Source organism: Rhinoderma darwinii, chromosome 5, assembly GCF_050947455.1.
Source record: "Rhinoderma darwinii isolate aRhiDar2 chromosome 5, aRhiDar2.hap1, whole genome shotgun sequence".
Classification (NCBI taxonomy): domain Eukaryota; kingdom Metazoa; phylum Chordata; class Amphibia; order Anura; family Rhinodermatidae; genus Rhinoderma; species Rhinoderma darwinii.
In genome coordinates, this window is record NC_134691.1 from 111,883,839 (window position 1) to 111,911,166 (window position 27,328).

A 27,328-nucleotide genomic window follows, 5' to 3' on the forward strand; every position below is an offset into this window, starting at 1 on the left:
GTGAGAGCCATAACGGTTTTAATTTTTTCGTTGACGGAGCTGTATGAGGGCTTATTTTTAGCGAGACGAGTTATAGTTTTTATAGGTACCATTTTTGGGTACATGCGACTTTTTGATCACTTTTTATTTAAATTTTTGGAAGACAAAGTGACCAAAAAATAGCAATTATGTCAGTATTTTTTAGATTTTTTTTACGGCGTTCACTGTGCGGAATAAATAACATAATATTTTTATAGTTAAGGTCGTTACGGTCGCAGCGATACCAAATATGTATGGCTTTATTATTTTTTTCAATAATAAATGACTTGATAAGGGAAAAAGGGCGATTGTGTTTTGTGTTATTATTTGAAACTTTTATTGTATTTTTACAACTTTTATTTTTACTTTTTTTACACTTTTTTTTTACACTTTTCTTTAGTCCCACTAGGGGACTTGAAGGTCCAACTGTTTGTTTGATGTTCTAATACATTGCACTACCCATGTAGTGCAATGTATTAGAACTGTCAGTTGTTCACTGACAGCAAGCCGATCAGGCTCCGCCTCCGGGCGGGGCCTAATCGGCTAACGTAATGGCAGATAGGAAGCCTTTGTTAGGCTTCCGTTTGCCATAGCAATCGCCCCCCCTCCCCCCCGCAACAATCGGCCCCCGCAATCGCGTAGCGGGGTGCCGATGTTGCTATAAGAACTTAAATGCGGCGGTCACTATTGACTGCCGCAATTAAGGGGTTAATCGGTTCGGATCACCGCTGTGATCCGACCCGATGTTTTCCCCCAGTACTAAGGCTGCTAGTAGTAGCCTGTACTGGGAGATGCCGGGCTGCGGGGAGCGTCTGTGTGCTCTGTTAGGAGCACACGTGGATTAACGGGCTGCATGAACAACGACCAGCTTTGCAACCCGTTAATCTACGTGGGGTGGTCGTGAAGGGGTTAATAAGTTATATGTACCCCATAATGGTGCAATTTAAAGATTCAACTCATCGCGCATAAAAAAAAAGCCCTTATAAGCTCCGTTGACGGTAAAAAAAAAAAAAGTTATGTGTCTCATAATATGGCGACACATAAACAAATACTTTTTAAAAAACATTGTTTTTAATGGGCAAAAGTAGTAAAATATATATATAAAAAAAAATAATAAATGTGGTATCCCTGTAATCATAATGACTGGTAGAATTAACTTAACATTTCATTTTTTACTAAGCAGTGAGTACTTGAAAAACAAAACCCAAAAATTGATACTGGAATTGCTATTTTTTTTTAATCCCCGCCCCCCAAAAAAAGAATATTTTTTTTTTTACTATGTTATATGTGCCTTACAATTAATTAAACAATTAAACTGGTCCCTCAAAAAACAAGCCTTCATACGGCTAAGTTGATGGAAAAAAATTACAAATTTCCCTCACAACGCAGTGATGAAAAAAACATGCTGCATCCTCAAGGGGTTATTCAGACTATAGAGTATGTCAAGTAAGGTGTAGCCATTCAGATAGTCATGTATCCTAAAATATTCAGTAAACAATATATGCTATAATATATATATATTTATAATGACCAATATTTTAAATGGCCATCTTAATGCTGATTGTTGTCTTTCTAGTGCCAAGCGCTGTGCCTTTAGAGTCAATCCAAAGCAGCACATTTGAAGAGAAGATTTTTCTACAGTGGAGAGAACCTGCACAGACCTATGGCATTATTACCTTGTATGATGTAAGTTACAATAAAGTTACAATAAAGTTTCTTTATACTTGATAGCAATTTTATTTCATTTAATCTTTAGCTCTTGTTATTAACCCTTTCATGACCAAGGGTCATTGATACCCCTGTGTCCAGGTCAAATTTTCCATTACTGAAATGCACTTCTTTAAGGGTATGTTCACACGTAGTGACCAAAAACGCCTGAAAATCCAGAGCTGTTTTCAAGGGAAAACAGACCCTGCTTTTCAGACGTTTTTTGACCAACTCACATTTTTCGCGGCGTTTTTCGCGCCGTTTTCGCGGCGTTTTTTACGTCCGTTTTTGGAGCTGTTTTCATTGGAGTCTATGAGAAAACAGCTCCAAAAACGTCCAAAGAAGTGTCCTGCACTTCTTTTGACGAGGCTGTATTTTTACGCGTCGTCGTTTGACAGCTGTCAAACGACGACGCGTAAATAACAGGTCGTCTGCACAGTACGTCGGCAAACCCATTCAAATGAATGAGCAGATGTTTGCCGACGTATTGGAGCCGTATTTTCAGACGTAAAACGAGGCATAATACGCCTCGTATACGTCTGAAATTTGGCCGTGTGAACATACCCTAAAAGATAATATCTTTGCCGCCGCTTTGAATATCCTAACTATTTCTTACCTTATTTTTTTTCTTATGAGGCTTTAATTTTCTAGATTAGTTTAATTAATTCCATGTTTTACATTTTTATTATGGGCAGACAAATCACAAAAAATGTATGTATATATATATATATATATATATATATATATATTTATATATATATATATATATATATATATATATATATATATATATATATATATACACACACATACACAGTTGCTGCTTTGTAGCAGTTAGCCTTCTTCACTCTCCCCTCACAGGGGATCTAGGAGAGAGCAGAAGACTAAAGAGTTAAAACAAACTATCAGTACCTCATCTGCTCAGATAACGAGCACACTAGCTCCGTTATCTCTGCGCAGAAGCCAATGGAGGGAGAAGGAGGGGGAAGTGTCGACACACGGGGAGAGAGCTGGGAGAGGGAGATAAGTGCAGACTGCTTCATTGTGAGCAGAGCTGCACTTGTAAAGGGGGTTTTACACTGGACGATTATCGGGCAGACGAGTGTTAATACAACGCTCATTGCCGATAATTGCCCTGTGTAAACAGGGGAACGATCAGCAGATGAACGAGCAAACGCTCGATCATCTGCTGGTCATATAGTTTTAAAAAAGTAAAAGATTATCTTTGTCGGCAGCCCATATCTCTGTGTAAACAGGGAGACGCGCTGCCGACATGATGATAATGTATGGGGACGAGCAGTCGGAGTAACGAGCGCTCGTCCCCATTCATAGCCTAGTGTAACAGGAGCAAGCGAGCGCCGATCAACAATGTCTCGTTGATCGGCGCTCGCTGCACCGGCCGCTTATCGGCAGACGTAAAAGGGCCTCTAGTTTAGTTTCATTAAAAAAACATGTTTGTTTTATGAAACTAAGTCAAAGAGGTGTCGGCATTTGTAGAAAGAGCCGACACATAGATTAGCGCAGAGCTGCTCACGCTGAAGCAGCTTCTGCACTCATTAAACCGCAGGCTGTGTTCACACTGAGTTTTTTGCAGGAGGAAAATTCCTCCTGCATAAACTACTCCAGACGTTTTTTGCACAGTGGTTTGACAAAAACTCGTCAAAACACTCGTCAAGGTGTTTTTTTTACCCTTTCTGACTGATTGAAATGGGGTTTTGGAGGCGGAAACCGCCTCAAGATGGGTCATGACGCTTCTTTTTACTGCGACGCGTTTTTTTTACCCGCGGTAAAAAAACACGTCCAATGGGAGGCATTTTCGGGCGTTTTTTGACTAGTTTTTTTTAATTTTTTAAATATCCTTTTTATTGTCAGTTTTCACATTTTCTTACAAACATTTCACGTAAGAGTTACATCATGAGTGCGCAGCACTCAACTGTCATGGAATTAACTTTGAATTAAATTCAACATAACATATAAACACATAAACATAGAAACATGGCATAATTGTCGATCTTCAGATGGACCGAAAAACATGACTCCCCCAACTCCAACACCACCTACATCATCAATGAGTTTCCACTCATCCTTTCTCCCCCAGCTGGTTTACAGTAGCATCCTCCCTAAAACGCCTGCCAAGAGCTGCGTGCAGTACCACTTTGTGTACTGGAAAGGCCTAACAATTTCCGCTATTTCGGCTGTTGTACATTGCGTTTCTATAAATACTTGCCACTTATCAAATAGCTTCTTGGTTCCCGTTTCCTTCCGCCTTTCCACCTCCACCCTCTCAAGAACCAATAACTGTTTCAGCCGTGACACAATCAATTCTAACCCCGGCGTGTCTGCCTCTAACCAGTGACTCAGGAGGCATCTCAAAGCTACCAGTAAAATCGTGTGCACCAACACGGGAGGTGATCTTACTCCTCGAGCACCCTCTACCTCTGGCGGCCGCGCCTGATGGAATAGTAGCGCTTGAGGCGTCATTGGGAGATTCGTTTTCCAATGGTCCTTAATATATTTCTGTACCATCCCCCAAAATCTTTTCGTATGTACACACCCCCACACTCCATGCCACAAATTCGTCAGTGGTGTATTGCACTTGGGACAACTTGTAATGCGATCAGGGAAAGATTGTGAGGGCAAGATATTAAAGCCATATATAGCTGCATGCATCAACTTAAAATAGGTTTCCCTCCAGCTCTCATTTATCACACTCTTCCGTACCGTCTCCCAACCCCCCAGTATGGTCTCTCCTATATCTGGATCCTGAGTCCACCGTTCCCAGCTTTTAAAACTAATGCTTAATTGCGGACGAACAAAACCCTCTCTCAATGCTCTATACATTCCTGAAATGGTCGCCCGCCCAGTTCTTGGACCTATGACCTCATCCAGAGTGTGCGTAGTAGCTTCCTTACTCAAATCCCTGAGCCTGGAGGTACAAAATGTTTGTACCTGAAGTACTTGCAAAATATTGACTCTATTTACTATGGGTCTCAGTTTAGCGGTGATTTCCTCCCCAGTTAACCACCTCTTTTCCTCTGTATGCATAAGATCCCCTTGCGCTACCAATGCCTACCCTCCCCCATGAGGCAATTCCGTCCTCCTTGTCCATTCCCGGTAAAAACTCCGGATGACCGCTCAACGGCATATACTTCGATACCAGGTGGGGTAACCCAAACTGCTTACGTACCACTTTCCAAGCTAGAACTGTATCTCTCAATACAATGGAGGTTTTGAGACGGCACGGAAGAGAAGCGATTCTACAATGTAACAAAGCTTTCAGGTTCCAAGGTGAAGCATACTCCCCTTCCAGATCTAAATTGGAATAATTACTTGTTTCATGAAGCCAATCTACTACATGACGCATAAGACAGACCACGTTATAACCCCTGACATTCGGAAAGTTCACACCCCCTTCTTGTTTACCCATCATGAACTTGGTGAGCGCTATACGCAGCCTATTTCCTGCCCATATAAATTTAGTGAATGAAGCCGTCAATTTCGAGACATCCACATGCTTCAATAAGAGAGGTAGCGTTTGAAAGGGGTATAGCAATCTAGGAAAACTAACCATCTTGATCAGATGAGATCTTCCCAAGAGGGACAACGGCAATTGGCCCCATCTAGTGAGTTCCGCTTGTATTTTTTTAATTAACGGGGGATAATTTAAGCCATACAGAGTATCTGGTACCCTCCCTATTTTGATACCCAGATAGGTAATGCAGTGTTCCACCGGTGATATCCCGCAACCCAAGGATTGCCAAAAGGTATTTGGCAATGGCCTGCCCAACTCCAGCAGTTCGCTCTTAGCTATATTGACTTTGTATCCCGAGCATTGCCCAAATTCCTGCAAAAATTGAAAAACCTTCCCTAAATGCTCCTGAGGGTTTGACATAAAAATTATGACATCATCAGCGAACAGGGCTAATTTCACTGCACAAGATCCCACTTGAATGCCTCTGAACATATCCGATTCCTCCAGGAATCTGGCCATAGGTTCCAGTGCTAGATTGAATAGCAGGGGCGACAAGGGGCAACCCTGTCGTGTTCCTTTATGTAATTGGAAGGGATCTGATAGGAACCCCGAGGAGTGAACACGTGCTTGCGGGCTATTGTAGACTCCCTTCAGGAAGACCCGGAAATCTCCCTGAATGTTCATTTTGTCTAGCACCATCCCCAGCCATTCCCATTGTATGTTATCAAAGGCTTTCTCTGCGTCTAGCGCTAAAAGTGCCGGCCTGGTACCTGGCTGGGGATCGTGCCTGACTGTTTCTAGCACCGTCAATACCTTGTGTAAATTTGTCACTGCAGCCCTGCCCTTTACAAAGCCTACCTGAGATTTTCCCACCAGTATGGGTAGATACATAGCCAGTCGATTGGCCAAAATTTTTGTGAGCAATTTCTGATCTTGATCTATCAGCGAGATGGGGCGGTACGACCCCGGGTCAAGAGGATTCTTCCCCTTCTTGGGTAACACCTTTATATGCGCTACCTTGGCCTCTGCTGGTAAAGCTCCCGTTCCTAGTAAAGTATTATAATATGCCACCAAGGTAGGGCTGATTTCTTCTCTCAGAGATTTGAAAAACTCCCCTGTGAATCCATCCGGACCCAGGGCCTTCCCGTTAGATAATGTTTTAATGGCGCTCCAAACTTCCTCTAGTGTAATCTCCGCGCTCAAATGACCATTCTGCTCCTGGGTGAGCCCTGGCAACTTCACCTTCTCCAAAAATTCCCTCCCTTTTTGGAGATCTATGGGTGTTTCTGAGTAAAGGGCTTGGTAATATTTACTTAATATGGTATTGATTTTTTTTGGGTCCGAGGTAGGAGTTTCGTTTGATTCTTTAAGTGTTGAAATATGTGCCGGTGCATACCTCCCCTTTGCTAACCTCGCTAATAATTTGCCCGCCTTATTGCCGAAACGCATTAAATCAGCATCAAATTGGGACCGGTAAATACTCTCTCTTTTGTCTAACCATTGATCAAACTGTCGCTTGGCTTCCTTCCATTCCTCCCCCAATAGCATTGATGCCGAATGTAGGAATGCTGTGTACGCACGCCGTAATCTGTCGCTCGCTGCCTTGTATCCTTCGGTCGTCTTACGTTTAAGATTAGACATATACTGCATGATTTTCCCTCTTATTACCGCCTTGGCTGTACGCCAATACAATGACGGTTCCGAGCGATGCGCTACATTATCCCCATCGAATTCCATCCACCACCCCTTAAGCTTCTGTGTAAAGCCCTCATCCTTTGCCAGAAAAGCGGGAAACCTCCAGATAAAATCCGTTCCTCTAGCTACTGTGTCAGCCAATGTAATGGTAACCGGAGCATGGTCCGAAATAACTAGATCTTCAATTGCCGCTTCACGTAAACGTCGCGCCATTGCGTCACTAACTAACAAATAATCAATACGCGACCATGACTGATGAACATGAGAGAAATGTGTATATTCCCGCGCATCTGGGTGTAAACTCCTCCACGCATCTATTAGGGCCGTGTGTCTTAAAAAGTCGGGCAAGATCTTATCTCTATTTCTCTGCGAACTAGTCCCTGCGCTCCTATCCTCCTTTGAAGACCTTACAGTGTTAAGGTCTCCCCCTAAAATAAAAAACCTAGTGCGATCCTGCTGGAGTTGGGTTTCCAAGTGACCAAAAAAACCAGTGTTAACCGTATTTGGGCCATACACATTATAAATACTGATGGTTTCCCCTTCATGCTCCATCACTAGATGGATCCAACGGCCCTCGTCATCCCGCTCCTGGGACACCAGCGTAAACGCAAAGTTTTTATGTACCAGAATTATAACTCCCGCCTTACCCTCCCTTGCCGACGAGCCAAAAACCTGACCCACCCAGAACTTTTGCAAATACTTAAACTCCGGCTCGGTAAGGTGAGTTTCCTGCAATAGGGCCACATCAGGATGCAATCGTTTCATGTGCCTTAAAAGTTTGGTCCTTTTCTGTGGGGATCTCAGCCCTTTAATGTTCCAAGAAACTATTTTCATGTTATTGGAACGTGTTTAAGATGAGCTAAAGTGCCTAAAAGTCGTGTGGAGTCCGGGGAGTCAGATCCGTCTTTTCCCAAGAGCCATGTACAAACATTAACATTAACATCATAACCAAACCCTGGCTTGTAAGCCAGAACCAACAAGGCCAACCATCCCTTACCTAACAAAATCATAAAATCACCTGCGGCAAGGGTTAGCAGTCCCTTAATACCCACTGGTGTATGTGACTTCACTTTTTTCTGTTACGCCAGAACGCGCCCCTCCCTCCCCCTCCCCCTCCCCCCCAGCCTGCCTATATGGCTCCTTCCATGAGGAAGTAACACCTGCCCTTGCCCCCTCAGTACCTCTTTGTCGCCTGCGCACCCTTATGTACATTCCCTTATCATTACTTTAACAGCCTAGAGTCCGTTAGGATTGCATCCTCACATTTCCCTATGAACCTTGCTTCGCTTCAAGGTTTCCCTACCTCTGTGTCCCCTATCTCCTACCACAATTTCCCTCAGTCTGCCATTGTAACAGATAACACTAATCCCTTGCGTGGGGGAGGCATTGTATCACTCCCGGTCAATCCCGCCCACCAGGGACAATCTCAGATCCTGATCTAACTCCCTCACAAATATCTTGCCGTGAAAAAGCAGGGAAATATCAGAATGCATATACTTCAACCTTGATAACATTGTAACAATAGGTCAACTATTGACCGGTACATAGTGCTGTATAAGACCGCAAAATATCCCCCTCAATAACTTTCAGATTATCTGTAAACTTATCTGTAGCTGGTCGGAATCTGCAATTGGTCTGCAGCGTCCACAAAATCATCATCACAACAGCTTAAATAAAATGCGCCAAAAAGGACTTCGTCCGTCAATCAGGAGACGTGGATCGGGTGCGGTCCCGTGTTCGCCTCTGCGGCTTCGGAGAGTCCCCTCTATTTCCGGCTCGACCCCCCCCGGGATCTTCCAGGTGTGGGCATAAAAGGCTTCTGCCCAGGTACGCTCCATATTTAGCCGGATCCTTTTGTCTTCTCTTGACTTGCGCTGCGGACTATGTACTGGACTGTGACGCTCCTCTTGCTGTGATCTGTTCCCACAAAGCTCCGCAAGTGCGTCCTCCGCTTCCTGTGGAGTGGTAAAAACCTTATTCCGCCCGTTCTCTTGAAACACCCGCAGGATGGCTGGGTACTGCAGGCTAAAGCGTATTCTCGCTTGGAACAGCGCGGTGCAGATCTTGCTGAAAGCCCGCCTTCGTTTTGCAACCTCCGCCGAGAAATCCTCAAATAGTAGCACTTTCATGCCCATTATTTCCAAAGGACGCGATCTGCTGCGGAAAGCTTTCATGAGTGCCACCTTGTCATTGTAATCCAACAGTTTGAAGATCACTTGTCTGGGACGATGTGAATTGTGGTCAGCTGTTGCTGGGAGGTTTCTGGGGTCCGGCCCCACTCTATGCGCCCTCTCCACCCGGCATGGACGGGGGAGACCTAAGGCTTCCGGCAATGTCCTCTCACACACTCGTTGCAAATCAGCAGATATCACCGCTTCTTTCAGCCCCACCAGTCGCAGGTTGCTCCTCCTGGAGCGATTTTCCAGATCCTCCACCTTGTCCCCCAACTGCGCAGTAACAGACAGCACCCCTCTGAGTTTGGATTGCAGGCGTTCATTTTCATCCTCCAGCAGCGTCATACGCTGTTCTAACTCATCAGCTCTGATAGTGACTTGTGCCAGCTCCGCATGCACGCGGTTTAGAGAATCTTGCACCGTTTTTTCCAGCGCCTTTTGCAGGTCTGGCGCTATCTGTTTGGCTACTTCACGGGCCAGGGTTACATAGTCAATGGCTACTGGAAGAGCGGACAGTACATGCTCTGCCGGGCTTGAAAGCTGGGACTGATGGTGCTGCAGCTCATCTTCCTGTGTGTATAGCAGGGTCGCAGTGGCGGGAAGCGCCGCCATCTTACCTCCCTTTACCACGGCCGCGGCTGATTCCTCCATGGCTGGCTTCTGCGCGCTTCTGAGGAGGTACTGTCCATACAGGCACCACCGATGATGTTGCCGTGTGCAGGGCTGGTGACTTCCCCGCTGATTATCGTCGCCGTAGCGACTATTGCGAGCTTACAGGCTGGACGGGAGCGGGAGCTCAGTCACTCGCGTCCTGCATCCCCAGCGCCGGAACCGGAAGTCTTTTGACGAGTTTTGCAGAGCGGTTTCCGTGCCAAAAAACTCATCAAAAAACTCAGTGTGAACAGGGCCTAAAGGGATTTTCCAGGCAATAAAAATTGATGGCCTATCCGATCGGTCGGGGTCTGACTCCCGGGACCCCTTCCGACCTTCAGATTTGAAGAGGCTACAGTGCTCATACGAGCGCTGCTTCCCATAATTTCTTCTTGCTCAATGTGAATCTTCGACACAAATTTAGTGGCGATTCACAGGTATTGCAGCCTTTTTTCCCTTTGAAGTGAATGGAAAAAAAGGCTGCAATACCTGTGAATCGCCGCTAAATGCGTGTCGAAGATTCACAGTGAGCAAGAAGAAATGAACTCGTATGAGCGCTGCAAACCCTTTTAAACAGCTGATCGGCGGGGGTCCCGGGAGACAGACCCTGACACATTAGCAATTGATGGCCTATCCTGAGGATAGGCCATCCATTTTTTTTCTTTTTTGTCTGGAAAACCCCTTTTAGGCCTCATGCACACGAACGTAAAAACACCCGTAATTACGGCCTGTAATTACGGGTCCATAGACTTCTATTGGCCACGGATACCTACCCGTATGCTTACGGGAAGGTGCCTGTGCCGTTGAAAAATATAGAACATGACCTATTTCAGGCCAGAATAACGGCACGGGCAGGCCCATAGAGGTCTATGGGGCTCCCATAATTACGGGTGACTACGTGTCTGCCCCTGTAATTACGGGAGTTTTGCAAGACGACGTCAGGGGATAGTCACTGTCCAGGGTGCTGAAAGAGTTAGACGATCGGCAGTAACTCTTTCACCACCCTAGACAGTGACTACCGATCACAATAAAGATCAACGTGTAATAAAAATGGAAGTTCATACTTACCCAGAACTCCCGGCTTCTTTCTCCAGTCCGGCCTCCCGGGATGATGTTTCAGCCCATGTGACCGCTGCAGCCAATCACAGGCTGCAGCGGTCACATGGACTGCCGCGTTATCCAGGGAGGTCGGGGGGCTGGATGTCGAAAGAGGGACGCGTCACCAAGACAACGGCTAATATATGAATGTAAGTATGAATTTCTTTTACTTTTACTACGGAAAGTGCTGCCACTTCTCTCTATCCTGCACTGATAGAGAGAAGGGGCTGCCGATTAGTGCAGTGCAATTTTGCAGGGAAAACGTGTCCGTAAATACGGGTAGAATACTGGTGACACCGGTCCCTTTTTTACGGGCACGGGTCCGTAAATACTGGTGCAATACGGGTCGAATATGTGTGACCAAGGACCCGTATTTACTCCAGTATTTACGGGAGGAAAAAAATACGTTCCTGTGCATCAGGCCTAAGACAGCAATTTTATGTTTTATGTGTTGATCAGGTGTGTGTTAAAATTGTGTCACAACTATCTTCTTGAGGAATGCTCATTTCCCTAATGTCCAATATATTTAACAAGCCAGAAACTTAATTGGGAGCTTGGTTACTGTGGGGGCATGTTCTCATAGTAGTTATGCCAACTAATAGATGGGGCCAAGATCTTAGTTGTGATTGTACATGATCATGAGTATTGTAGAACATAAACTGCCCCTGACAGCTGCATACATAAATCAGTTCTTTCTTTGGAACACATTATAATTCAAAGCTCCACATATATTCATGTGTATCTTTGCCTTGTGTGCCGGTGCCAGTCAAACAGATGAATGATAAGGATGCCAATTTGAATGGATTGTTCAGGGACGATACCTTAGAAATAGCAAAATAGCATAATGGTCACTTTCATTGCATGTTGCCAGCATTTCTTTCCATGAAGCCTATTATAAGAGAAACAAGCAAGTGTAATTTAAAAAGCTACCATTTATTTGAATGCAAATTCTTCACGATTATATGCTACTTGATCCCTAAGAAGCGTTCCCTGCCTAACAATGGACTCTTACCTGACTACATTGGAAGTCTACTAACAAAGAATGGAACAGTCTAAGCTGTCAAGTAGGAAGCCCACACCTCACCCAACTAGCTGTTGTTTTGCTGCTTTCCTTTAAATTGACTGGAATTGTAATGTGGAAATTATCCCATTCTAAAGAACAGAACTACTCAACAACTAGAGCATTTTCCTGCTGCTCCATCAACTTTTAATAATATTGGGGATTTATTAAGACTGGTGTTTCATATGTCAGTCTTAATCTAAAAAGTGCTGGTGTAAGATGTGCCTAATTTATTAATAATACATTAGGCGCATCCCTGGTCATCTGTGCGCTTGCATAGATTTGTGCTATAATTTACGCCAATTTCTGACGTAAATTATAGTAATTTTGCTAAAGTGCCATGAGCAGTGCAAATTCACCAAACGTCTCAATGTCTTGCACAAATTGTGACTTTTGAGGCATTTTCAACTTTTCTACGCCAGAAAATATTGAGCTGATGTAAAATATGTTTCCGCCTCCATTAGTCAATATTTGTGATTTGAAATATATACAGATGGTATAAACCTCAATTCTTTCCATGGAGCAACCAGTAATTTAATAAATAAGACATTGCTTTAATGTAATGCACACATAAGAGGTTTCTATGGGGAGCCAGAATAGTCTGTGTAGGCAGAGGCAGAAAAATTTTACTTTTCACCTGTCAATCAGACTCTTGACAATTGGTGTGACTCAAAAGTCACAGATTTTTCTGCCAAGTCAAAATTTTCCGTTTTGACAGCTAGACAGGGAACAAAAGGTTACTGAAATATTTATTTGTGTCCCTTACTATGCATATGGGTGTCACTTGAATTGCTGGTGGAGATTTTCTAAAGCAAGGCTTCTGGAAGTAGATAATATTGTTAGACTGAGGATGAATACTGTGCACTGTAGCTGTTCTCAGCATCCATACCAATTCCTTTGACCAGTGTGTGGCAATTAAAATGACGCCAGCAGGGACAGATTGACATGTTTTGATGGCACCACTTCTAATGATGCACCAATTATATTCACAAAAGATCAGATGTAAATATCAGTAAAAAAAAATAATTGCCAATGTACTTCTAAGCAGCTTTAAATGCCCACCATTGTGTTCACTCCATTCAAAACAATCTTCCCTGTTAACACAGCAACAACAAAAAGAGATTCTTGGATATTCTCCTCTAGGATGTTTTAGATGTATTGTTTTCTTATGAAAGCAGTTGCCTCATGCAGACAACCCCTTTTTAAAAAGAATATGAACGAGTGATCAGCTTCTCTGAACTCTGGTGATAAGCTGTTATTGCTAGGGGAAGCCACGTCTGTCCATATATTTTGGTCACTGCAGGAGAAATGTAGTATTGCAGACATTCAAATGAATGTAATGCAAGGGCAGGTCAGCAGGGCCGGCCCTAGGATAGATGGCGCCCTGTGCGAAATGATCTTTTGGTGCCCCACCCCATCATTAAAAAAAAATGCTCCATAAAAAAATTATAATGCCCCTTTAGTGCCCCCATACAGTATAATAATAATATTTAATAATATAATATATTACAACCCCTTCAAGGACACAGTATTTTGTCCTCTAATTGTGCCCACAGTATTATGCCATCTGTAGTACCCCTACACAGTATAATGTCCGCTTAGTGGCTCCCACACAGTAGATTGCCCCCCTGTAGATTTTGCCATACAGCCTCCCTGTAGACAGTGCCATAATTCCCCACCTCCTTTTTGTAGATAGTGCCATACAGCCCCCCACCTTCCCCTTGTAGACAGTGCCATACAGTCCCCCACCTTCCCCTTGTAGACAGTGCCAATCAGTCCCCCTCCTCCCCCTTGTAGATCGTGCCAAACAGTCCCCGCACCTCCCCCTTGTAGACAGTGCCCCCAAACAAAAACAAAAATTGTACTCACCTAGGCCCCTTTCCCATGACGAACTGAGCTGCTCCATGATGGGACCCTGTAGCCTAGTACAGAATTTCCCAACCTTTTCGGACTCGTGGCAGCACTGGAAAAACAAAATTTCCTCAGGGCCCCCCTACCACAAATTGTTTTTTTGAAAGACAGAAAATGGCTAAGAACAAGCACTACACTCGTAGGGTATGTTCAGACACGTTTTTTGTAAGGCAAAAAAAATCTGCCTCAAAATTCCTTCAGCAACTGACAGCGTTGGGTGACCTTTTTTTTGTTTTTTCTTAAGCTGTTGAAGAGAATGCAAAAGACGCTGGAAAAAAAAGCTCCAAACGGGCGCGGCAGGTATTTTCTGCCTCCTATTAATTTCAATTGGAGGTCAGAGGTGGAAACCACTTGAAGACCATCAGCCCCCCACTCACAGTAAAATGACCATCAACCCCCCACTTACAGTAAAATGACCATCAGCCCACCACTCACAGTAAAATGACCATCAGCCCCCCACTCACAGATTCCCCCTGTATGTAGCGCCACACAGCCCCTTGTAGGTAGCGCCACGCAGCCCCTTGTGGGTAGCGCCACACAGCCCCTTGTAGGTAGCGCCAGACACCCCCCTTGTAGGTAGTGCCACACAGCCCCTTGTGGGTAGCGCCACACAACCCCCTCTTGGGTAGCACCACATAGCCCCTTGTGGGTAGCGCCAGACAGCCCCCTTGTAGGTAGCGCCAGGCAGCCCCCTTGTAGGTAGCGCCAGACAGCCCCCTTGTGGGTAGTGCCACACAGCCCCATTGTAGGTAGCGCCACACAGCCCCCTTGTAGATAGCGCCACACAGCCCCATTGTAGATAGCGCCACACAGCCCCCTTGTAGATAGCGCCACACAGCCACCTGTAGAGTGGGCCGCACAGCCCCCTGTAGGGAGTGCCGGACAGCCCCCTGTAGGGAGTGCCACACAGCCCCCTGTAGGGAGTGCCACACAGCCCCCTGTAGGGAGTGCCGCAAAGACCCCTGGTAGGGAGTGCCGCACAGCCCCTGGTTGGTAGTGCCCCACAGCCCCCTGGTTGGTAGTGCCCCACAGCCCCCTGGTTGGTAGTGCCCCACAGCCCCCTTATTGGTAGTGCCCCAAAGCCCCCTGGTTGGTAGTGCCACACAGCCCACTGCCCCCTGGTTGGTAGTGCCACACAGCCCACTGCCCCCTGGTTGGTAGTGCCACACAGCCCACAGTCCCTGGTTGGTAGAGCCACACAGCCCCCTTATTGGTAGTGCCCCAAAGCCCCCTGGTTGGTAGTGCCACACAGCCCACTGCCCCCTGCTTGGTAGTGCCACACAGCCCACTGCCCCCTGGTTGGTAGTGCCACACAGCCAACAGTCCCTGGTTGGTAGAGCCACACAGCCCCCTGGTAGGTAGTGCCACACAGCCCCCTGGTTGGTAGTGCCACACAGCCCACAGCCCCCTGGTTGGTAGTGCCACACAGCCCACAGCCCCCTGGTTGGTAGTGCCACACAGCCCCCTGGTAAGTAGTGCCATCCAGCCCCCTGGTAGGTAGTGCCACACTGCCCACAGCCCCCTTGTAGGTAGTGCAAGGACTACGAAATGACCCTGATAGCTGGCGGGCAATAGACATTCAAAAAAGGACAACTGTGCAAGAGCACACAAAATACCCAGCTTTCCCAGCTATCAAATAAATGTGTGGAAATAAACTAAGATATAACTTTTATTTAGTCTGAGTAAAGGATTAATCCTTTTAGCTAGATTAAATAAAAGTTATATCTTAGTTTATTTCCACACTTTTTTTTGATACCAAGGAAAGCTGGGTATTTTGTGTGCTCCTGCACAGTTGTCCTTTGTAGGTAGTGCCACACAGCCCACAGCCCCCCTGTAGATAGCAACCCCCCCTTCCAGTGAAGATAACGCCACTGTAGCTCCCTGAAGGAGCGGAATCCCCGTGTGGCCGGGGGATTCTGCTCGTGGAGCGCTGCTTGATGCCTCTGTCCATATATGGACAGTGACATCAGGGAAAACTCCTGAAGCGGAATCCCCGGTCACAGCGTTGCAGATGCTATGACCGTCGATTCCATTCCAGGAGAAGCTCCTGTCGTCTGTGTCCATGACGTCATTGGCTTCTCCTGGAGTGGAATCCCCGGTCATAGAGTCTGCAATGCTGTGATCGGGGATTCCGCTTCAGGAGTTTCCCCTGATGTCACTGTCCATATATGGACAGAAACATCAAGCAGCGCTCCAGGAGTGGAATCCCTGGCCACACAGGGATTCCGCTCCTTCAGGGTGCTACAGTGGCGCTAGTAGACAGCAGAGCAGGGAGATACCTCCCTGCTCTGCTATAGTGCCCCCCTGTGGATAGCAACCCCACCCACCTTCCAGTATAAATAGCGCCACTGTAGCTGCCTGAAGGAGCCGGGGATTCCACTCCTGGAGCGCTGCTTGATGCCTCTGTCCATATATGGACAGAACAACCAAAAAACAAAGGGGACATAGCACCCAATATTTATACCTATGAATGTATAACTGACACGTATCTTCGTGACTATAATAGTCACGTATCTTCGTGACTATAGGTAATAATATATATGTATATACAGCCCTCAACAGAAAGGGAAAAGGCATATCACCAAGAAGAATAGAGCATACCTATAGACATGGTGCAAGGAGATGGACATCAGCCTAGATATGGCACAGAAGCAAAGAGCACCTCGACGCGCGTTTCGCCTGGGACCGGCTTCGTCAGCACCATGTCTATAGGTATGCTCTATTCTTCTTGGTGATATGCCTTTTCCCTATTTGATAGCTTTCTGTTGAGGGCTGTATATACATATATACTATTACCTATAGTCACTATTTTTGCTTGGGCTGTGTATCCATGCTGTTCTTTACAGCTGCACATGTCCTTTATATTACATGGTGTTTATGTGTATTTGGCATCATTTCCTCTAGATAGGTTACTCTGTATACCCTCAGGTAGTATTACATCTATACCACTCTGATGCTGTTCTTGGAATCTGACTTATTTTACCATTGTCAATATTTCTGTTATCAAGTATCGTTATTCATTATGTACCAATAAAGATTTTAATATTTTATGAAGATACGTGTCAGTTATACATTCATAGGTATAAATATTGGGTGCTATGTCCCCTTTGTTTTTTGGTTGTTCAGCATATAGTGGGGACTCCCTGTTTCTTCTGTTTTGAGGTTGTTTTTTTAGGTGTATTACATATATGGACAGAAACATCAAGCTGCTTGATGTTTCTGTCCATATATGGACAGTGACATCAAGCAGCGCTCCAGGAGTGGAATCCCCGGTCACACGGGGATTGCGTTCCTTCAGGGAGCTACGGTGGCGCTAGTAGACAGCAGAGCAGGGAGATATCTCCCTGCTCTGCTATAGTGCCGTCGCTACCGCTATAGCAGCCGCATCAGCTGCTAGCGGCGCCACCGCGCTCATGCTCGGTGTCACCGCTAGCAGCTGCTACAGCGGTAGCGATGGCCACTAAGTGAAGAAGCGCCCGGGTGGAAAGGCGACTGCAGTTAGTGTGTGTATCCCCGCTGGAAGTTGCAATGGTGCAGGGATACACACACCCGCTGGCGCCCCTCTTGCCTTGTGGCGTCTGGCACCCTGTGTGAACGCACTGGTCGAACATAGCTAAGGCCGGCCATGCAGGTCAGTTCCATCAGAGCATGAGCTGTTCTCACAGAGTGACTCTATTCTGGCTCATAAAGAGAAGTCCCGAGTGGGGACCACCCTTTATGATGCTCATATATGCCTAAAAAATGTGAATTAAATATGTCGACGTTTAAGTTAAACTGTACAGTTTTAAATAGAAGTTACCAGTCAGTTGAGGTTACAGTACATATAATGCATATAAATGGCCCAAGCGAAGACTATATGTCTTTTCTTTTTGTCACTTCTGAAGTGAATGGAGCTGAGCTGCAATATCAGACACAGGCCATTGACAATCTTTGTAGTATATTTGGTAATACCCAAAGAGTTGTGGCGCTTGTACTCACATGGACCAAGCAGTCAGAACCACACCAATCACAGAATGATGATATTACCAAGCAATATGCCATAACTATACAAAGGTATAGAATCCCTACATAGAAAATAAATGTTCTGAATAATAATAATAATAATAATAATAATAATAAGAAGAAGAAGAAGAAGAAGAAGAATAGTTAAAATATAAAGATGACACATAATAAATGAATGTTATTACATTGCCAGTGCCTCCCAACTTATTTTTACAACAGTGATTTATTTCTTTAAGAAAACTTTCAGCAAAGATGTGTAATATAATGACAGGACTTCTACGTCAACCCAGATGTCTCTAAACAAAAGGGTTATAATGACCGAAAACCTGGGATTAATTCTATTAGTGTTGTTGTCATTTGTGTGATTTGCCACATTGTGTGAAAATGTCTTCTCTATTGGCTTCATATCTCCTGCTCCTCTTTAGCTAGCAGAATAACTTTGTATCTTCCAGTGCTGTAAGACTGTGAAGGAAGCGCTCATGTGCCTTATTGAACAACAATATTGAATGACACAGTCCCAAACACATTCAGAATTGTCACCTTATCGCTAATGTGGACTGTAGCTAGGCAACAGGACTTAGATTATTGGATTAGATATAAAATGTAGTATCTGAGCTCATTAAACTTCATATTTCTTATTTTTGGACTGTTATGACCCCTGTTGCTGGGAACGAGGGTAGCCGGTTCTCGTTCGGTAGGTGAATGTGTATCTATAGTTACTCTTCATTGAAATTAATTTTTTTTATAAGGCCAGTGCACACACTTTACCATTCCCACCGCTTGGACCTCACCATTGACGTGGAAAATGCAATGAATTCAAATATGTGGGAAATCTCACCAGGAATACAGTATGCTACAAAAAAGGGCGAGGCAATTCAAATCTAGCTGTTATTATGTTACTTAAAAAATTAACAATGTCACAAAGTCAAAAGTCTTTTTTTTTTTTTTTTGGATAACTCTGGCGTTATTTTTTTTAACCCATTTATGACCGGGGGTGTTTTGAACCTTAATGTTCAGAGCAAAATTTCACCTTTTGGAATGCTGCATTATAAAGGTGAAATCATTTTTTGTTTCTTAGCTTACCCCAAAAATGTTTTTTCTTTTTTTGCAGGATACATAGAGCTTTCTTATTATTTAAAATTAGAGAAAAATTATGGGCCGTGTAATAGGACCCTTATGGTCCTTTTACACGGGCCAATTGTAGGGCAAAAGAGCATTCACAGAACGCTTGTTCCCGACCAATGCCCTGTGTAAACAGGGCAACGATCAGCCGATGAACAAGCAAACGCTCGTTCATCGGCTGATTGTACCATTTATGCAGCCTAAAATATTATCATTGTCGGCAGTGTAAACAGGGAGAAGTGCAGCCAACATGATAGAAAAGTATGTAATGAGCACATACATAGCTCCTTGTGAAAGGAGCAAACAAGCGCCGATCAACGAGCTGCCTCATTGATCTGCACTCGTTTACACGGCCCACATTGGGCCTTGTAAGAGGACCCTTAGACACAGCATTTGTACATGGATGATAAACATCCAAGTACAGAAAGGCATAAAATGCTTGAGAAAGGCTCCTGCGGGGTCGAAACGTTACTCTTGGTTATACTTGGTATGTGTTAATAAACACAATTATATTTTTGCCATATTGATGCTGTCCTCAAGTTGTGTGTACATGGATGATAAACATCCAAGTACAGACAGGCATAAAAGCAAATAGGGCTGGGTTATCTATTTGAGTAAACTCTGGGGGGTGAAAGTACTGCATGAGTTTATAGTCTTTCATATATGTAGTGACAAAAGCACCTAAATATTTAAGACTCACCTTTATCTTTGGGTACACATAACGGACAGAGACATGACACCTCCGTGACAGACAGTGTTGGACAATGAAAGCTTCAAAATGCAATGACAATGTAAGACCATGTATCTTTTTCTGTAATTATTACGGTTTTCATAAAGACCGCAGTGAATCTCCTTTTTTTTTTAAAGAGGTGATTCTGAGTCTATCTGTTAAAACCTAAACAAAAATTATGGTGAAAATAAGGCTTTTTGTGACAGGAAACTGATTATTTCAGTTCCCTGTCACAGTACAGGATCAAGCTGTTAGTGTGGTAGCTGATCCTGCTGATGGCACTGCGTGGCAGGGCAATCAAACACAGCACGTAACTTAACAGGCGCTGGCACAGGGACGATGCCATTAGCCAGTTAATTTAAGTGGTGCGGACGGGAAGAAGTTAAGTATCATATTAAAAGTTATATTTTCATTGTCCCACCCTTTTGTGTAGTATACTTATTGACATACCATGAAGATTTCTCAGTGAAAAGCCTCTTTAACAATAACAAAATGGCAAACTCTAGTTCTGTCAGCGCTGATGAGAAACTCATATCTGCTATTGCTCACTGGTACGCCGTATCTACGGAGCTGTCAGGGTTTGCACTGTCTCTGCTTTTAAATCTCTTTATGCACATAAAGAAAAAATGATCTTGAGCAATGGTGTCTATCATCATGAAAATCGAATCTTTTAAGGCAATTTAATTATTAAAAGACAGAGCAAAAATGGAGTCTTATATGTATGAAGTGTATAGGAAAACAACTTGTAGGTATTAGGTTAAGCCAGAAGCCATCTTTCACATTAGTAATCCATCTGGCTCTAAGTACTTGTATCTATAAAAGTAATAGCGCATAACAGTTTTGGCTGAGTTCCTTCATTGAATTCAGGTTTTGAAGAGTCTAGAGGAATATGATCTGTTATCATAAAATGTCTGACGGTGCATACATCAGATGGGTTTACCGGATAAAGATGTAATCTCGCACCGACAACACGAGACTTTCCATTGACTTTCCATTTATTCTTCTTGCTTCTTTTCACAGATCTCATACAAGGCAGTCAGCTCCTTTGACCCAGAAATAGATTTATCCAATCAAAGTGGCCGGATTATAAAGCAAGGAAATGAAACGCACTACCTGTTTTTTGGATTGTATCCTGGGACAACCTACTCTTTCACAATAAGAGCCAGCACAGCCAAGGGCTTTGGCCCCCCTATTACTAGTCAGTTTGCAACCAAAATCTCAGGTATTGCTTTGAATGAATTGAATCGTCTGTTTATAATATTGCTATCTCTACTTGTACATTATTATGTAGCGTGTAAAGGAAATCCTGGCTGGTGATTGTGACTGTGACAATAATACAATGCTGATAATACTTCAGAAGTAAATACATGACAAATATATACAAAGTCAAGGCTTAAAGTTCAGTGTGACACCTGAGCTTCCCTAGGTATTATCATCTGCTCCAGTAACCATGTTATGCAAATTTCTAAACTTCAATTTCATACTGGACTAATATATGGACATTTATCTTAGCCTTAGGATATGTGTATATTCTAACCTTTGATCTTTGTTGAATGCATCTCTATATATGAAAAACGGCTAATGTCTCGTAACACATCCTCTAGCAATAGCAGTCTTTGAGACCACTTTTTGTAGTTGTATTGGCACTAGCCCAGGGTGTAAAGGGCCAGCGAGTCAACAATTTCTATGTTTATTTCTACAGGGTGTTATTTGCATCATTGTTTTTAAATAATTCTTTATGAACAAAGAGTTGACAGATCGCGATAGCCCACAGACAGTCAAGTGACAAACCCAATGATACATAGATCTTGAAACAGATAGAGCAAATAACATAACTATACATGAGCAATATAGTAAAGTTGTCAAATAAAATGATACTCCACTGGGGGTGCCAGACAACCTGTAGCAGCCCTTCAAATTCGTATTATTAATATGAAGCACAAAAAGAAAGTGACCTAGTAACCTGAGGTCAGGGAAGAACCCCCTGTAGGGGAGAGAAATAAAAAAGCTTGGGGGAGGGCTGGAGAAGTTGAGGTGTAAGAGGCCCCATCATGACCGAGCAAGGAAATTCCAATATCCCACACTGTTGCAAAAAGCAGACCAGTGGTACCAGGAGGTGTAGAATGAGGCAGTAGCATTCTGTACAGAAGACATTAGATCCTCCATAGGCATAATATCATTTACCTTGGAAAATCAAAGGGATAGAGGAGGAGGGATCTGATTCTTCCATAGAAGAGGGATGCAAAGACATGCTGCCATAACAAAGTGTTAAAGAAGGGAATTCTTGTTGATTCGCACTGGTTTATATAATGCTGGAGGAGGAAATAAGCAGGGTCCGAGGGCATTGTTCGACCAGTGACCCATCTATTGACTACACGGAGGGCCAGAATAGAGAGAGGATCCGACGGGACCAGAAGGTAGGGAGGAGGGTACCTCCTGCTTTACTGCATCGTCAGCACGTATTTGGAATGGAGGGTTGTAGTTGATGTAGTTTGGAGGGAACTCAATGAGATAGTAGTTTGATATTAGCTTCTTGATAAAGGGAACTGCTAGAGGATTTGTGTGTGAAAAGAAGCATGCAATGTCTCTGGTTGGGAGTGAGAGTCAAGTTGAGATCAGACTACCATTGGCTCTTTACTTAATTGATGAATAGGTTACAATTAAGTGGAAATACTTATTTAATGTTCTGTATTATCCCTAATTCTCTGAATGGTCCTAAGTCAGTGCCCTTATCATATTTTGCAATACATCATCTACAAGCATAGTAAATCAGTATTTTTTATAGTGCTTTCCTTGTATTTCAATGGTAAAAGTGCAGTATCAGCAATAATATTACATATTATTTATATCAAATTTTTATTCTAAATATTTTTTTGAAATGTTTGTGTTTAAAAATTTATTTTTTTGCACATAAAAAATCTCAAAACATCACAGTTTTTACATTTTTATTTTCATTCAGTACAAAAAGTAATATCACACAATTTATAAATTACATCACAATATAAATACCTCCCTTCCCCCAAAAGGCTATGGAAAGAAAAATAAAGAAAAATGGTTTTCACTGTTCACAGTAGACTGACACTTCCTGTTTTCTGTAACTCACTTTTTCAGCTTTGCTGTATAGACTGGGGCAGAATGAGCAGTTCTCTCATTATCATTTGAGGGTGGGGAAGATGTTGGCAGCTCTATTTTACTTCTGGAGGCGTAGATAAGGCAGGATAGCAACACTTAACATACAGATATGGCTCTGTATATACATCTCCCTTTGTCACTCCCTGGTCTTTGGGTAGGGCTCTGTACTCCATCACTTACTGGATACTGCCATAGTCTCTGACACTTCTCTGTCAATTGACTCCAATTTATTTCAGCTGCCATGGAATGCAAATACCCTGCAGTACTATATATCAAGATAATATAAGACGGAAGTGTGTACCCACCATATGGCCACTCCCAAGGAATAATTTTTTTTTTTTTTTTTTTTTAAATTAGCTACAACATTTAAAATACAGAACAAACACATTCAATCTCTTATATAGACTTAATGATACTAAAATTAAATTCATAAGACATTTCCCTTTTATCTTTTTATTAGCTGGTACCATAGGTGCACCATATATGCACCGTAGTCTGTGTAACACCAAAAGTTAGATTAGTAATTTCTTCCTAAATCTAATTAAAATTATTTGGTTCTTCTCCTTTGACACAATATGTCTGGAAGGGATAATAGAGGAGATATGTGTGATATTTTATCTGATCCTTCTCATATAAAGTACTCATTTAAATGATGTTTTGGCTCCAGAAAAAATTAAATTTATTAGTTTGATCTCGATTTGTGTTCCCCAGCACCCTCTATGCCAGCGTATGAACTGGAAACACCTTTGAATCAGACTGACAGCACATTGACAGTTCTGCTAAAGCCGGCTCAGAGCAGAGGTGCTCCTCTCAGGTATGAGAAACAAAAAAAATAATACAAAAATCTTCTTAAAAAAAAATGTGATTGATTAATTTCTTGAATATGTTTCTAGGGATTACTTTTAGCACATTGTACACTGTGTAAATCTGTGTCTGTATTAGGGCTAATTAAATTAAATAACAGTAGAAAGGATGGCACTTTGATGAGAGTCTCAGAATTGTTTAAATCATTTGATCCAAATGCAAGTGGCTGATTCTTTGAAGATGGAGAACAAAGCGGCAGCTTCGGTGTGTGGGTGGCTTATTCGCTCCAGCATTGTAATTGCTTGCTGTTATCAGCAAAATTCATGGTTACAGCAGACTTTTAACCTGGATTGTTTTACACTAACCTTTCAGTATTTACCTATGTAAAGACTTTCCCTCGGTTAATTGTACCCTTGTGTCACAGTGTCACAATAAAACAGGTGGTGGTCTATTTTAATGAAAATTTTTGCTGTATGACCACTTTCTTGTGCAGCTGCTTACACCTTAGAAGCAGACAGAGTTTTTGTTTAATGGTGGGTTAATGTCATACACAATGTGAGGGTGCCACAAGCCCATTAGTATTACAAAGCATGGAAGCTTGACTATGCACACTACATAAAAGTTGGCTTTTTGCGGCATCTGCATAAAATAAATGCTTTTGTGATTCTTAAATTGTATATGAGGTTCCCTGAGGGCAAAGGACTTTACCTACTACAACTAGTGCGTTTAGGTTTCCTTGAGATTTTATATAATTTATCACCATGGCCAACTTCAGTTGTAGCGGTCATCAAGTAAAGCAAGCTTCAATTTATCCTTTTGTCCATTTTTTACATGCTTTTATCTAATATCCACTTATTGTAGCATTTCATTAACCCCCATTACTGTTTATCTCGAGCTGTGCTCAGGTAATGGCCCTTTTACACCGGCCAATTATTGGGCAAACGCGCGTTCACAGAACTCGTTTCCGATCATTGCCCTGTATAAGCGCTCGTTCATCGGCTAATTGCATCCTTTTAAATGCCGAAACTATTATCATTGACGGCAGCACATCTCCCTATGTAAACAGAGAGATGTGCTGCTGACATCTTAAAAATGTATAGGGACGAGCGATCCGAGTAATGAGCGCTCGTTCCCTTACTAGCTTCTTGTGAAAGGAGCAAACGAGCGCTTATCAACGAGCTGTCTCGTTGATCGGAGTCGTTTACACGCCACACATCATGGCATGTAGAGTACCTTAACCCCCTAGTGACCAGGCCTTTTTGCACGTTCATGACCAATGATTATTTTTTGTTTTTTCACTGTCGCATTCAAAGAGCTGTAACTTTAATTTAGGACAGAATTCAAAATAAACAGCTATTCCAGCATTGATTTTCGCTTTATAAATTTACGCCGGACACTATGCAGTGTAAATAATATATTACCTTTATTCTATGGGTTGGTACGATTACGAGGATATCAAATATATAAAGGTTTTATATATTTTCCTACATTTGCACAGTAAAAACTCTAAAAAAAATTACTTGTTTTTGCATCGCCACATTCCAAGAGCCGGAACTTTTTTTTATTTATCCGTCGATGTAGCCATATGTGGGCTTGTTTTTTGCAAGACAAGGTTTCGTTTTCATTGGTACTATTTTGGGTGTACATGAGACTTATTGATTAACTTTTAGGGTATGTGCACACACAAAATTCAAAACGTCTGAAAATGCAGAGCTGTTTTCAAGGGAAAACAGCTCCCGATTTTCAGCCGTTTTTTTAACAACTCACGTTTTTTGCTGCTTTTTTACGGCAATTTTTGGAGCTGCTTTTCTATAGAGTCAATGAAAAACGGCTCCAAAAACTTCTCAAGAAGTGACATGCACTTCTCTTTCACGGGCGTTTTTTTTATGCATTTTTGAAAAACGGCTGAAAACACTACGTGTGCACATACCCTTAATTTTTTATGGGGGGAATGGGAGAAAAAAAGGAATTTTGCCATTGTTTTTTGTGGACACCGTACGGCGGTTTAATTAACATTGTAAATGTATTGTTTGAGTCGTTACGGGGAAAAAAGTGGTTTTATTTTATTTTTACTGTAATATTTTTTATATTTTTTTCATAAACTTTATTTAACTATTTTACTTTTTTGTCCCACTAGGGGACTTCCCTTTGCAATCTTTTGATCACAGATATAATGGTATACCAAAGTATTATTGCCTGTCAGTGTAAAACTGACAGGCTATCTATTAGGCCATGCCTATGGCCTAATAGGCAGTTGCTGAAGGCAGACCTGGGGGCCTTTGTTAGGCAGAACTGGGGACCTTTGTTAGGCCCCCAGCTGCCATGGAGACCAATCGGCGCCCCGTGATCTTTTTGTGGGGGTGCCAATCGGGTGACAGAGTGAGCTACCTTCCTCGGTCAAACACATTAGATGCCGCGGTCACCATTGACAGCAGCATTTAATGCGTTAAACTGCCGGATCGGAGAGCGCTTAAATTCTGGCAGTTGCTGCAGGAGCCTGGCTGTGTATAACAACCGTGCTTCTGCTGCTGATCTCGTGGGTACAGTGGCAGTACCCACGAGATCAGAGTGACGGATATATCCATTGCTATGCAGAAACTAGCTCCTGCTTTTGACGGTTACGTTCGTCCTTTGTTGTTAAGGGGTTAAGAGGAAAAGTTCATTACTGTTTTGCAATGCACAGTTCAGCAGCAGTGTGGCTGCAGGGGGAGCTGCTAATAATGGCTCTAGCTCAGGCTAGATCACGGCTCGAGATCATTCTAGGTCTGGTATTAAAGCCACGAGTCTTGGCTTCAAGTGTACCCTCACACTTTGTGGATTTAGCTACAGTTTTCAACCCTTCTACATTTTCTCATTTAATTGCAAACAAATAATTTTGTAAAAAAAAACAGGTTTATCTTGTGAAAAAGTTGTAAAACATTTGGTATCGTTGTAGTATTTATGACCCGTAGAATAAAGCTAACACATTATTTATACTTCACGTTGAAAATAAATCCCCAAAAACAATGGTGAAATTGCTGGGATTTTTTTCCATTGCCCCCCCCCCCCCAAAAAAAAATAATAATAAAAGTTATTCAATACATTATATGTATCCCAAATGGTTCCTATAAAAACTACAACCCTTCCTGCAAAATAGAAGGTCTCGTAGAGCTACATTGAAGAAAGTTATGACCGCTGGGGGAAAGATTTTACTGGTCCTGAAGGCTCAAATTAGTTATGTCACTAAAGGGTTAAAATACATTTATGGCAGCTTAGTTACACCACCTATTTTTACTTTAGACATGAATTCAAAATCTACAAAAAAAATTGTGACTGTAATGCTAAGTGCACACATTCTATTTTATAGGCTGAAAAAGGGGAGGCTGATTTCAAGAAATCAGCCTCTGAAAGTATTTTTCCATTTTGCAAGTGTATTTGAAGCATATTTTAAGGCGTATTTCAAAGGTATTTTGGTGCGTAATAGGAGCGTTTCATCTCAGGGGTTAAAATGTAAAAAATGTGACGATTGTAAGGTTATGTGCACACGTAGTGTTTTCAGGCATATTCTGGGGTGTTTACGCCTCGAAAAAATGGAAGCAGAACGCCTACAAACATCTGCCCATGGGAAATATGGCATTCTGTTTTCCGACGGGGCGTTTTTTTACACCTCATTTTTGGAAAACGGCGTGTAAAAAGACGCCCGCGAAAAAGAAGTGCATGTCAATTCTTGAGCCGTTTTTCATTGACTCTATAGAAAAACAGCTCCAAAAAAC

The 27,328-nt window shown here is 42.9% G+C and overlaps 1 protein-coding gene across 4 annotated transcripts in view; it reads left to right on the forward strand.

Annotated features, from left to right (window-relative positions):
• Positions 1-27,328, forward strand: part of PTPRM (protein tyrosine phosphatase receptor type M) — a 748,757-nt gene that overhangs the window by 363,771 nt on the left and 357,658 nt on the right. For all 4 annotated transcript variants that reach the window (XM_075826409.1, XM_075826410.1, XM_075826411.1 and 1 more), the window contains exons 9-11: positions 1,595-1,704; positions 20,661-20,862; positions 23,484-23,586. In XM_075826409.1, the coding sequence (XP_075682524.1) occupies positions 1,595-1,704; positions 20,661-20,862; positions 23,484-23,586 (415 nt within the window). The remainder of the gene's footprint in view (positions 1-1,594; positions 1,705-20,660; positions 20,863-23,483; positions 23,587-27,328) is intronic.